The sequence below is a fragment of the Eschscholzia californica genome, unplaced genomic scaffold (genome assembly GCF_041429995.1).
Source record: "Eschscholzia californica isolate CP2 unplaced genomic scaffold, dmEscCali1.0.p SCAF_6, whole genome shotgun sequence".
NCBI lineage: Eukaryota > Viridiplantae > Streptophyta > Magnoliopsida > Ranunculales > Papaveraceae > Eschscholzia > Eschscholzia californica.
This window is the reverse complement of record NW_028238483.1, coordinates 30403557-30416293: the sequence shown is the minus strand read 5'-3', so window position 1 is coordinate 30416293 and position 12737 is coordinate 30403557. Positions and strand designations below refer to the sequence as shown.

The 12737-nt window shown below is 39.4% G+C and overlaps 1 protein-coding gene and 1 pseudogene across 1 annotated transcript; both read right to left on the bottom strand.

Moving 5' to 3' along the window:
* Window positions 1-8383: 8383 nt before the first annotated feature.
* Window positions 8384-9138, bottom strand: LOC147533428 (basic form of pathogenesis-related protein 1-like; annotated as a pseudogene).
* A 2744-nt stretch (window positions 9139-11882) lies between these two features.
* LOC147533427 (basic form of pathogenesis-related protein 1-like) lies at window positions 11883-12708 on the bottom strand. The gene has a single exon (XM_086650668.1). It carries the CDS (start codon window positions 12621-12623, stop codon window positions 12129-12131), a length of 495 nt encoding a protein of 164 aa, XP_086506794.1. The 5' UTR covers window positions 12624-12708; the 3' UTR covers window positions 11883-12128.
* Window positions 12709-12737: the final 29 nt, after the last annotated feature.

Below are 12737 nucleotides of genomic sequence, written 5' to 3'. Positions count from 1 at the left end.
AGTTCATATTTATTTTAATACACGTTTTGAGAACCGTGAAGTCTCGTCACACCTCTTAAAGGGAGTCGTTGAATCTTGAAAGACATACACCAAACTGTTGGTACTGTTACGAGTGTGTAGAATATCTTAAGGAAAGAGAATTTGCCTTTGAATATCTTTATGTTTATCACGGTTATAGTCGAACAAAATATTACTTTTTAGTCGGTAATATCGTTTATCTCTCTGTTGAGTCAAATATTCTGTTGTAGAAAACAAACAGATATTTTGTTAATATATTAAAACGGATTGAGTGAAAACTAAAAAAATAATCAAGAGAACACCAGAAACCATTAAAGTTAATGAGTGGACCAAACTTATCTTTCCATAACTATGTAATAGTAAAAAAACATCATTTTAAATTGAACAAGAATTTCTTATATATTCTTTGTCACATGGATTCCAACAATCATTACATAATATGAATCTACATAATTATTTGAGTAAGCCTTATAACTACTATCCTCAAAGAGATGTTTTGGGTCCAAGGCCATGAAACCCTTAAAGCCATTTTATGAAGCTTATTTAAAGGCCGCGGCTTTGGGGAATAAAAAAAATTCTCCGGGGAATAAAAATTTAGTAAATAAATATTGACTCACGGACATATTTTCTTTTTAGTCCAAAAATTGAGCTGATCGAACATTGCCCCTTAATCTTCATCTCCCCCCCTCTCTTTCCCTCTATCTCTATATCTCTCCAAGCAAACAATCACCCAAAATGTAAATGGCGTCTAAATCTCCTCCTCCCTTCTCTTAGATTTCCTGGAACCTTCATTCATCATCTTCAAAAAAGAGAAAAAGAGAGAATAACAAATTCAACACCAAATCAAATAGTAGATAGAGAGGGAAAGAGAGATCTTTACTTGGTAATAGGGGGTAAAGGAGAAGGACGAGCAGGAGGAACCCTAGCTTGTTTGGGGTTAAAAGGAGAAGAACCCATGGGAGATAGGATGTGGATCGAGTTGTTAGTAGAAAAGAGTTCGAAATAACATTCACTGTTTTTACCAACCTTTTCCTGAGAACTGGTTTGGTCATGAAATTCACTAAAACTTAAAAGCAAAGGATATATAACAAAAGGGAAAAAGATTTGAGACATGATTCCTTTGAAAACTTGTAGAGAGAGAAAGAGGAATTATTGAAACCAATCAAAATTTTCCATCAACAGTGGAGCTTATGTTAATATTAACATAAGGGTTTTAATATTCAAAGCTTTATTGAAATTTCTTTGAAAAAGTTCAATTCTAATGTTTATTTGGATTGTAACTGTTTACTTTATAAACCTCTAAGGTTGCTTCCACTTGTAAGTTTACATCAAATTGGTTTCGACCACTGACTCTAGGCATTCAACGACACCCAAGGTAAAATCATTTGGCGACAACCACCCACCAATCATCTCTAGAATGATATCGAATCAGTATGAAAAGAAAAAAAAGTGAAAAGATGACAATGGTGATTGGAATGGTAGTGGTGGTGAAGGTGATAAAGAAGATGAAGATTAGGGAGCAATGTTTGATGAAATAAATTTTTGGACTAAAATATAATATTTCCCCGAGAATATACAAAAAAATATGAATTCCCTAAAGAATTTATTCCCTAGAGATTATTCTTTATTCCCCAAAGCCGAGGCCTATTTAATGTTGGAAAACTAGGGTAGATCAATGGAACTGTCGGATAGAAAACAACTGATTCACTGTGTCGTGGTATGGAGGCCACTGCCTTGAAAGTGATTTCGGAGTAACCGGGGTGCTAATTACTTGATTCCGATCACTCCCCAAGGATTGACCACAGCTTACTTCCTCTGTCTGCACTAACAGAGATAGTAATGGAGATAACAGAACTCGAAAGCTTGAACAGTCAGAGAGAGGAAGATAGCTGAAATTGAGTTATTTTCTCTCTCTTGAGTTCGGCCGGTATATATAGCCTCTGAGAAAACCCTAACCGCCTAGGAAACGTGGTAGAGAAGTTAAGGGAGTGGGAGATAAACTCGGAAACTGATTAACCCTACGAAATCAGTTAGAGATATACTCAAATACTGATTAGGTTAATCCCACCGACTTAGTCAAAATCCGAGTTTGAGTAAAACTACTCTTCGTGGCAAAAGAGTCTTTTCACTATAAGCTCCCAAGCTCCCAAGCACCCAAGCACCCGAGCACCCGAGCACTCGAGCACCCGAGCACCCGAGCACCCAAGCACCCGAGCTCCCGAGCACCCAAGCACCCGAGCACCCGAGCACACGGGCACACGGGCACGCGGGCACGCGGGCTCACGAGCTCACGGGCTCAGGAGCTCACGGCCCAAAGGCCCAAAGGCCCATAAGCCCAAATAGCCCAAACAAACCAAGTGGCCCAAATAGCCCAAATAACCCAAGTGGTCCAAATAGCCCAAATAGCCCAAATAGCCCAAATAGCCAAAGAGACCAAATTGGTTAAAAGCCCAAATGCCTCACATGTGTGCGCGCGCATGTGGGAGCCTTCTCTACTCCACCATGTGCTTTACAATGAGTTGTCAAACAACTTATTATAAGGCACATTTAGTTTCACTAGTTGAGAGATGTGGGACATTAATTGTCTAGAGAAAGAGAGCTTTGAATGCCATCTTACATCTAGAGGTGGACCCCACCCATGTGCTAACTAGAAGACAAATTGTCTTGACTAGTAGTGAGTGGGTGAGGCTCACTTCTCAATTAATTATTAGATGGTAATGGGCCCAACCATGGAATCACCCAAATGGGCCCAACCATTGTATAAACCCAACAATCCCCCACAAGATGGCTATCAAAGACTTCTGACTGCTAAGCTGGAAGTGGGACATGTACTTAAGTGTTCAATATCTTTCGATTTGAATTGACACATAGTGGAGTGAGGCAACAACCAAAAATAAAGCAACCAAGTGAAATTACTCTTGAACTTGGAGATTTCTGGCTGAGACCCCCACAACACATACGATACCCGGTGAGTTCTGCGTTCTCCGCGATTCGTTCATGTTCATTAAGTAGGCCCTGAACATACCTTGGGACTGGTGAGGTTTTAAGAAAACTGCTGTCTGTCTTCTATAGAGGGCGGCCTTACACCCTCGGGCTCACTTAGGTGATCTCTTTGAGTCTACCTCATCGCAGGCTCTGACCCCTTACTCGGGTCTTGAAATCATTAAGAACTTTGGAAGTTCATCCTCATCATCATCATCAGCAGCTAAACACCATATAGTCCGTCTCAATAGGACCACCATTACGGTAATGGATATATTAGCTATCGGTGTATTCATCAAGTCCGTCTCATTAGAACCACCACAAAGGGCTATGAATACATTAAGAGCCTTAGGCTCATCCTCAGGTCCAACTCTGACCCCTTAATGGAGCTCTGCTAGTTTTACTCTACCTGACTCCGCTCCACGTCACAGGAATGGAAAATCAGCACAGGGGCTTTAGCCCCATTCCTTTAGACGTCTCGAGAACTAGTCTCCTCGTTAAGCCTTTAGTAAGTGGGTCTGCCAGATTCTGTTCTGACCTCACATAATCCAAGGCTATTACACCATTTTTCAGCATATGCTTCACTACAGCATGCCTTATCCTGATGTGTCTCTTCTTGCCATTGAACACATTATTTTTTGCAACAGCAATGGCAGCCTGTGAGTCACAATGAAGGGAAATTGGTGTAGTTTCCCTTCCCCATTGTGGTATGTCTCCCAAGAGACTCCTCAACCACTCTGCCTCCTGACTTGCCAGTTCAAGAGCAATAAACTCAGACTCCATAGTGGAACGTGCTATGCATGTCTGTTTGGAAGACTTCCATGACACAGCACCTCCACCCAACACAAAAACATAACCACTAGTTGAACTGACTTCATCATTGTCAGTGACCCAGTTAGCATCACAGTAGCCTTCCAGCACTGCTGGGAACTTTCCATAATGCAGGCCTAGATCAATTGTGCCTCTTAAATACTTAAGCAGGCGATGAAGTGCTCTCTAGTGTTCTTCATTAGGGTTGTGTGTGTGTCTACTGAGTCTATTTACTGCGAACGCAATGTCAGGTCTTGTGTGATTCATCGGAAACATCACACTTCCTATGATCTTAGCATACTCGGATTGTGAGACACCTGGTCCTTCATTCTTCACCAGAGTTGTGCTAGGGTCATAGGGAGTTCTCACAGGATTCACATCATAGGAGTTGAACTTTCTCAGTATCTGTTCAACATAATGAGGTTGACTCAGAGAGATGCCATCTAGGGTTCTCTTGATTTTAACCCCTAGTATAACATCTGCCTCTCCTAAGTCCTTCATCTCAAACTTAAATGACAGAAAGGTTTTTACCTCATTCACATCATCTTCATTGGCACCAAAGATGAGCATGTCATCAACATACAGACATATGATGACATATCCTGACGTACACCGTTTAGAATGTACACATGAGTCTGAGTTATTCACAGTGAAGTCATTGCTCAACATGGTATCAACGAATTTCTCATACCATTTCTTGGGTGCCTGTTTTAGACCATAGAGGGACTTCTTCAGTCTACATACCTTACTCTCCTGACCATGGACTACGAATCCCTCTGGTTGAGACATATAAATCTCCTCATCTAGATCTCCATTCAGGAAGGCCGTTTTAACATCCATCTGATGTATTACCAGGTCATGCAGGGCAACCAACGCGATAAGAGACCTAATTGTGGTGATTTTAGTCACTGGGGAGTAGGTATCAAAGTAGTCAAGTCCCTCTCTCTGTGTAAAGCCTCTAATCACCAGTCTGGCTTTATACTTATCTATGGTCCCATCTGGCCGAATCTTTTTCTTAAAGATCCACTTACTGCTAATGGGTTTACACCCTTTAGGTAAGTCGGCCAGCTCCCATGTACGATTAACTAGGATAGAGTCTAGCTCACTTTTAATGGCCTCTTTCCATAAGCTTGCATCTACTGAAGTTATGGCTTCATGATAAGTCTTTGGATCAGTCTCAATTAAGAAACTAGATACAAACTCATCGTTAAGCCAGTCTACACCTTCAGATAGAAAAGCAGTAATGAAGTCGGGACCAAAAGTTTTCTCTATCCTACGTCTCTTACTTTTCCTAAGTCCTGTTCCATCTTCTACATTATCTGTGGTGGAGATAGATGGGAGCATACTGTTAGGCACTTCGTCATGTGTGGGTAAATCAGTAAGTGACGAATCATTCATAGGAATATTTTCAACAGGTAGTTTCAAAGGAAACTCATGCTCAAAGAATTCAGCATCTCTAGATTCCGTTATTGTTTCATCTTCCAATAACATGAATCTATATGCTGCACTATTTTGAGCATAACCAATAAATACAGAATCAACTGTCTTTGGTCCGACACTGACTTTCCTAAAGTCAGGTATACCCACTTTGGCCAGACACCCCCACACTCTTAGAAATTTCAGGTTAGGTGCATAACCTTTCCATAATTCATAAGGTGTTTTGTCTAGCCCTTTGTGGGGTACTCTGTTGAGTATGTGGCAGGCAGATAAGGTCGCCTCCCCCCACAGTTCCTCGGGTAATCCTGAGCTTAGAAGCATGGCATTCATCATGTTTTTGAGTGTCCTGTTTTTCCTCTCCGCAACACCATTCTGTTGTGGTGTATAAGGAGCACTAAATTCATGGATGATTCCATGTTTTTCACAGAAGGATTTAAGGGTGTTAGAGTTATACTCTCCTCCCCTGTCAAACCTAAACCTCTTTATTTTTCTGTCTAGTTGGTTTTCTACTTCAGCCTTATAATTCAGAAAAGCTTCTTCAGCTTCATCCTTAGACCTCAAGAGGTAAACTTTCGTGTACCTTGAGTAGTCATCTATGAAGGTAATGTAGTATCTCTTACCTCCTCTGCTAGCTAGGTTTCTGAAATCAGCTAAGTCTGAGTGTACTAGTTCTAAAAGTTCTGTCGTTCTAACTGTGACATTCTTAAAGGACAGTTTCGCATGTTTAGCTTCTACACATATGGGACATCTAGTGTGATCACCAAGATCGTCTGCACTGATGATTCCATTCTCCTTAAGTTTCTTAATAGAAGCGTAATTAACGTGTCCTAGTCTACCATGCCATAAATTAGAAGACTCAACGATATAAGCAGAACTAGAAGTATTATTAATTTCTGAATCGACGTTCACTACAAAAAGGCCCCCACTCAGATATCCCTTCCCAACAAAGACTCCATTCTTAGAAATTACAATTTTATCAGACTCAAAAACTAATTTTAAACCAGCTTTGTTGAGAAGAGATCCCGAGATCAGATTCCTCCTTAGGGTGGGCACGTAGAGAACATCGTTCAGAGACAGATTCTTTCCAGAGGTGAGTTTCAGAAGAACCTTTCCTTTGCCCACGATTCCAGCTTTTGCAGAGTTGCCCATGTAGACGCTGGATCCATCGTTCATCTCCTCGAAGGTCTGAAACATCTCTCTATTTGCACACATATGCCTGGAAGCTCCTGTGTCTAGCACCCATTCATGTTTGCTTTCCACCAAACAAGTCTCGGCTACTGCAGCAATGATCTCTTCAGGTTCAACGATATTCAGTACAGCAATGTTTGAGCGTTGGTCCTTCCTCTGGTTGCACTGGTATGCTTTGTGTCCTGATTTTCCACAGACATAGCAGAGACCTTTCGATTTCTGGATCTTCGAGTTGGACTTGACTCCTCCAGTCTTACTCTTTCCAGACTTCTTCTTCTTCTTATTAGTTTTGGACTTGTCTTTGTTTCCAGAGGGAACAGATTCAACCAAGTTAGCAGAAGGGGAATTCAAAGAGAGGTTAGCAAACTTATCCTTGAGGCGATTTGCCTCTTCAGTCCTCATGTGACTGATCAACTCCTGAAGGGACATGTCCTTCTTCTTGTGCTTCAGATGGTTTCTGTAGTCACTCCAGGATTGAGGAAACTTTTCCAGCAGAACATTAGCTTGAAGGATTTCACACATCTTCATGCCTTCAGCAAGTATTTCAGCAACCATGTTCTCATAGACATGAACCTGCTCCATGATGGAAGAGTCATCGTTGATTTGGAACTGTAACCACTTTCTCACGATGTACTTCTTCCTTCCAGCATCGTCAACTCCGTATTTCTTTTGAAGGGTATCCCAGATATCCTTAGCAGATTTGTAGTTGACAAACAAGTCGAATAACTTGTTGTCCATATGATTCAGCAGATGTCCTCGAACGATTTTGTTGTCTTTCTGTTGTTTGACAACATCACCATTCGAAGTAGAAGACCTATCCTTAACAGGGGTAATATCGATGTCGATTGAAGAAACAGTGGATAAATCCTCGAACATAATATAATTAACTTCGAGTTGTTCGAAGAAGATAAGCAGCTTCTGTGACCACCTCTTGTAGTTAGTTCCATCAAGAGGGATCATCTTTGACATATCAGGTAGGGTTTTGAGATTAACAGCAGCCATTGATGAGAAAATCACTTTCAAATTGTTGGAAAACTAGGGTAGATCAATGGAACTGTCGGATAGAAAACAACTGATTCACTGTGTCGTGGTATGGAGGCCACTGCCTTGAAAGTGATTTCGGAGTAACCGGGGTGCTAATTACTTGATTCCGATCACTCCCCAAGGATTGACCACAGCTTACTTCCTCTGTCTGCACTAACAGAGATAGTAATGGAGATAACAGAACTCGAAAGCTTGAACAGTCAGAGAGAGGAAGATAGCTGAAATTGAGTTGTTTTCTCTCTCTTGAGTTCGGCCGGTATATATAGCCTCTGAGAAAACCCTAACCGCCTAGGAAACGTGGTAGAGAAGTTAAGGGAGTGGGAGATAAACTCGGAAACTGATTAACCCTACGAAATCAGTTAGAGATATACTCAAATACTGATTAGGTTAATCCCACCGACTTAGTCAAAATCCGAGTTTGAGCACACGGGCACGCGGGCTCACGGGCTCACGGTCCAAAGGCCCATAAGCCCAAATAGCCCAAACAAACCAAGTGGCCCAAATATCCCAAATAGCCCAAATAATCCAAGTGGTCCAAATAGCCCAAATAGCCAAAGAGACCAAATTGGTTAAAAGCCCAAATGCCTCACATGTGTGCGCGCGCGTGTGGGAGCCTTCTCTACTCCACCATGTGCTTTACAATGAGTTGTCAAGCAACTTATTATAAGGCACATTTAGTTTCACTAGTTGAGAGATGTGGGACATTAATTGTCTAGAGAAAGAGAGCTTTGAATGACATCTTACATCTAGAGGTGGACCCCACCCATGTGCTAACTAGAAGACAAATTGTCTTGACTAGTAGTGAGTGGGTGAGGCTCACTTCTCAATTAATTATTAGATGGTAATGGGCCCAACCATGGAATCACCCAAATGGGCCCAACCATTGTATAAACCCAACATTTAAAACTCATTTATTCTTACTTTTACTTTGTTTATACCCACTTTTACCGTGAATCCAATATGTGCAACCTCGAGTATTTGAAGTTGATATTCAACCACTACACTTAAGGAGTGGTGGACTAAGATAGTTTAATAGATATAGGTTAACTGAAAATATATAAATGACCATTAATTGGAAGTTTGGTCTTATTTCATTTTTTAACATTACGGCAAATATGTGATCCTAGTAAGGACGTTCGCCTACATAGTTGCCTGGAGAATCATAACTGCACATAACAAAGGTGCCTCCGTTACTACAAGTCGCACGAGCACAACCTAAACGGACAAACTTCGCCCACACCACCTGTGTGTAGTGTCCACATACTTTGTCTGGTTGAAATGTATTCGATTCATAATGGTAGAATGGTTTCTCATCGACCCAAAGTTTGACAGCATCACCTACAGAGAGAGAGCCAGTACTTCCTGAGAGATTCTCTCCATATGGCCCATTGGCCGAGTGTTCTAGCCTGCAATCACCGACTCTCTGATTCGCGTAGTTTTGCGCGTAGGCTGCAACATTCTTGTCCCATGTCATAGGACAAACACCAACTTTATCTCGAGCATCATTGTGGGGTGCAAGGTAATCTTGTGGGGAGATTTGGGCTTGAGATACATTGGTTGACTAGGCTAAGATCAAGCCTGCTATCATAAAGCACGTGAAAGAAGGTGGCAATGCCATTGTTGTCTAAAAATTAAAATTGTAGAGTGAATATCAGCTTAATTAGGTTGATGATGAAGAAGGAAACTTATGGTTGAGTGCATTTATAGAGGAATTTAAACGGGTTCCTACCCTATATTAATGCAATAACAAGGACTCCGGTAGTCGGGTGCATGCACCATATTGACTTGACTGGTAGAGAGTACTGATCATTTGCCTAAGTTTGATTATTCAAGCCTTGACTGACTTGTAATTTGCAGTGACTACATTCATTAACATGCCGTGTCAAGAAAATGTTTAGTTACACGAATTCCACATAATAGACAGAATTTAAACAAGTGGTTATGAGCTCCTAATCATGAGTCTTTGTTCTTCGTTTTACTACTCAATCACCAATTTTTTAACGATTTTACTGGTTTTTAATTGCTAAGTGATTAGTCCTCTGTTTATTGAGTCGGTGAAGTTGATAACTGAGTGGCATGGACATTTCATCCACTCTTTGGAAAAGGACCAAGACAACAAGAGATGAGAAATGCCCATACCACTCAACGCGCCCATGTCAGCAATTTCGGGTTGGATGGCGTAAGCACTCTTACTTAATCATAACAACAACCTTGGTCTATTTGGAAAAGTGTACCATTAATTGATTTGTGATACTCTTTTTTTTTTGTTGAATAATTGATTTGTGATACTCAACTGAGAGAATTGAATCTCAACAAAAAAAAAAAAAAACTGAGAGAATTGTTGTTAATGGGCCATGTGCATATCAATCTTCCAATCAATTCAATTCCCAGGAAATGATGGAGCTGACGAAGGAAGGATGGGTTGCTTAGGAGTTAGGGGCTAGGGCAGCCCACTTGACTTGGTATTGCCTATCTCTTTCATTTGTGATTTGTTTAATGCAACAAACATTCAAAAATAAAGATTAAAAAACACCATATATCTTCTTAGTTTTAATAGTTCTATTACTTGAAGTTTTAAGCAGTACTCAAGACTTGCAATCAAAATTAAACTAGTTTATGTCAAAATTAATATTAAAAAAAATAGATTTAATGTTAGCTTCTCACTTGTTAAATTATATTTCAATTTTAATCAGTCCCAATTTTAAACGATATTTGGCCGAATCGTAGTAAAGACGTAGATGCAACACTCAATCTTAAAAATTCTGAGTGCCACCTAAGATTTTTAGAGATTTTTCTCAAAAATCCTCTCCAATGCAACACTCTATTTGGATCTCTAAGATGACGTGTCGAGGTGGAATAGAGATATCTCAAGAGAACACTCTATTTCTAAAGTGTCCTCTTGAGATATCTCTAATTTTCCAACTCATCAATATTTTATTTTCAACCAATAGAAATCGAGTCTTCTATATTTTCTAAAATAACTAATTATTTATTTACAAAAACAACTAAGCTACATAAGTAAATAAGATAAGTTTAGAGTTTTGCATTGGAGACAAAAAAAATTGAGGATCTCTATTAACGCCACTTAAAAGTGAGAATCTCAATTAGAACTTGACACATAAGATTAATAGAGATTTTTTTGAGTTTTGCATTGGAGGTGCTCGGATCGAGATTCAAAGATATCAAATATCAACCGTCAAGATATATAAAGATTTGGAAGATATTATCTTGTACTTATCCTAGATAGAGTCTTAGGAAGCTAAGATACCCAAGTCACTCTATAGATAGAAGTGACCTCTATGTATTTTATTTATTCATTGAGTTGCATTGAGTCTTCGAGTCTGTAATCAATCAATCCCATCGATCGTGAAGAAATATAATGCAGTCATTAATGGCTTTCTCCGTGGATGTAGGTCGTGATCCCCCGACCGAACCAGTAACCTATTGTGTTCTTTATTTTAGTTTCTATCTTTTGTTCTATCAACTCACATTAACTTTCACATGGTACCAAGAGCAGGTTACGAAATCCTGATTCATTTTTTTCTTCTTCTGCTATTTCTGATTTTTTCTAGAAATCGTTGTGATATTCATATTTCACTTGTTCTTATATCATCATTCTCTCTGTGGTCTCACTTTAACAAGCCGTCTCTCTCCTTCAATCTAATTTATTTTTTCTCTTTTGGCTTCCCAATCTGGCTTTTTTAGTCAGAGTTGTTCATCTTTTGATATATTTTTATCACTAAATCTAATCAGGCCAGCAAGATCGCATCCGAATTACACGACTTCAAAAATTCTCAAATCCGATATTTTGATTTTGTTAGATTCAGTTCTTCTATTGGCCTTTACTCTATAGACCTGATTAGTCCAACTAATACAGTGGGAGATTTTGTTTTAGAAAACAATGGGAGATTTTGTTTTAATATATTAAGACATAGGGAGTTAAAATAAGAACCAAATTATGGGAACAAGAAAAAACACTAGTTAACGAGCGAACTGAACCTAATAAATGAGACAAGTAAGATACACATCCTCCATAATTTTGTAATGGTAAGAAATAGCATTTTGGAATGAACAAGAACTTCATAATTTTTTTTTGATATAGATTCCAAGAATCATTACATGACATGTATACATCATGAATACATAATATAAATCTACATCATGAATTAAATAAGCCTTATAACTAGAGAAATGCTAGAATCACAAAAGATTTTGACAAAAAAAAGTTCCCAGCTGATGTGGCGGTTGTGATTTTCATTTCTCAACATCCTAGATTTGGTCAAAGTTTGAAACCACACCCGCCACATCAGTTGGGAACATTTTTTTGTCAAAATCTTTTGTAACTTTATCATTTCCCTTATAACTACTATATAAAAGACATTATGGATTCTAAATGCCATATAAACTCTTAAAGCCATCTTATGAGGCCTATTTAAAACCCATTTATTCTTATTTTCACTTTAATTATTCTCACTCCCACCGTCAACCGAATACGGGATTTCTGGATATTTGAAGTCGATAACCAACCACTACACTAAATAGTGGTGGACTAGATAATTTAATAAATATAGGTTAACTAAGAAAATAGATAAATGACCGTTGGAGATTTGGTCTTATTTCATTTTTGAACATTATGGCAATATGTGATCCTAGTAAGGACTTTGTCCTACATAGTTGCCTGGAGGATCGTAACTGCATATAACAAAGGTGCCTCCGTTATTACAAGTCACACTAGCACAACCTAAACGGACAGACTTTGCCCACACCACCTGTGTGTAGTGTCCACATACTTCTCCTTCTTGACATGTATTCGATGCATGATTGTAATATTGTTTCTCATCCACCCAAAGTTTGACAGCATCACTTACAGAGAGAGATACAGTACTTCCTGAGAGATTCTCTCCATATGGCCTATTGGTCGAGTGTTGTAGCACGCAATCACCGACTCTCTGATTCGCGTAGTTTTGTGCGTAGGCTGCAACTGTGTTGTCCCATGTCATGGGACCAACACCAACTTCTGCTCGAGCTCTATTGTGAGGTACAAGGTAATCTTGTGGGGAGGTTTGGGCTTGAGAGACATTCATTAACAAGGCTAAGGACAGGCCTGCTATCATAAAGCACATGAAAGAAGATGGCAATGCCATTGTTGTCTAAAATATTCTAGAGTGAATATCAGCTTAATTAGGTTTATGATGAAGAATGAAGCTTATGGTTGAGTGCATTTATAGAGGAATTTAAACTGGTTCCTACCCTATAAT

Coding starts and splice junctions, on each gene's coding strand:
- LOC147533427 (XM_086650668.1), bottom strand. CDS start 12,623: ATGGCATTGCCATCTTCTTTCATGTGCTTTATGATAGCAGGCCTGTCC.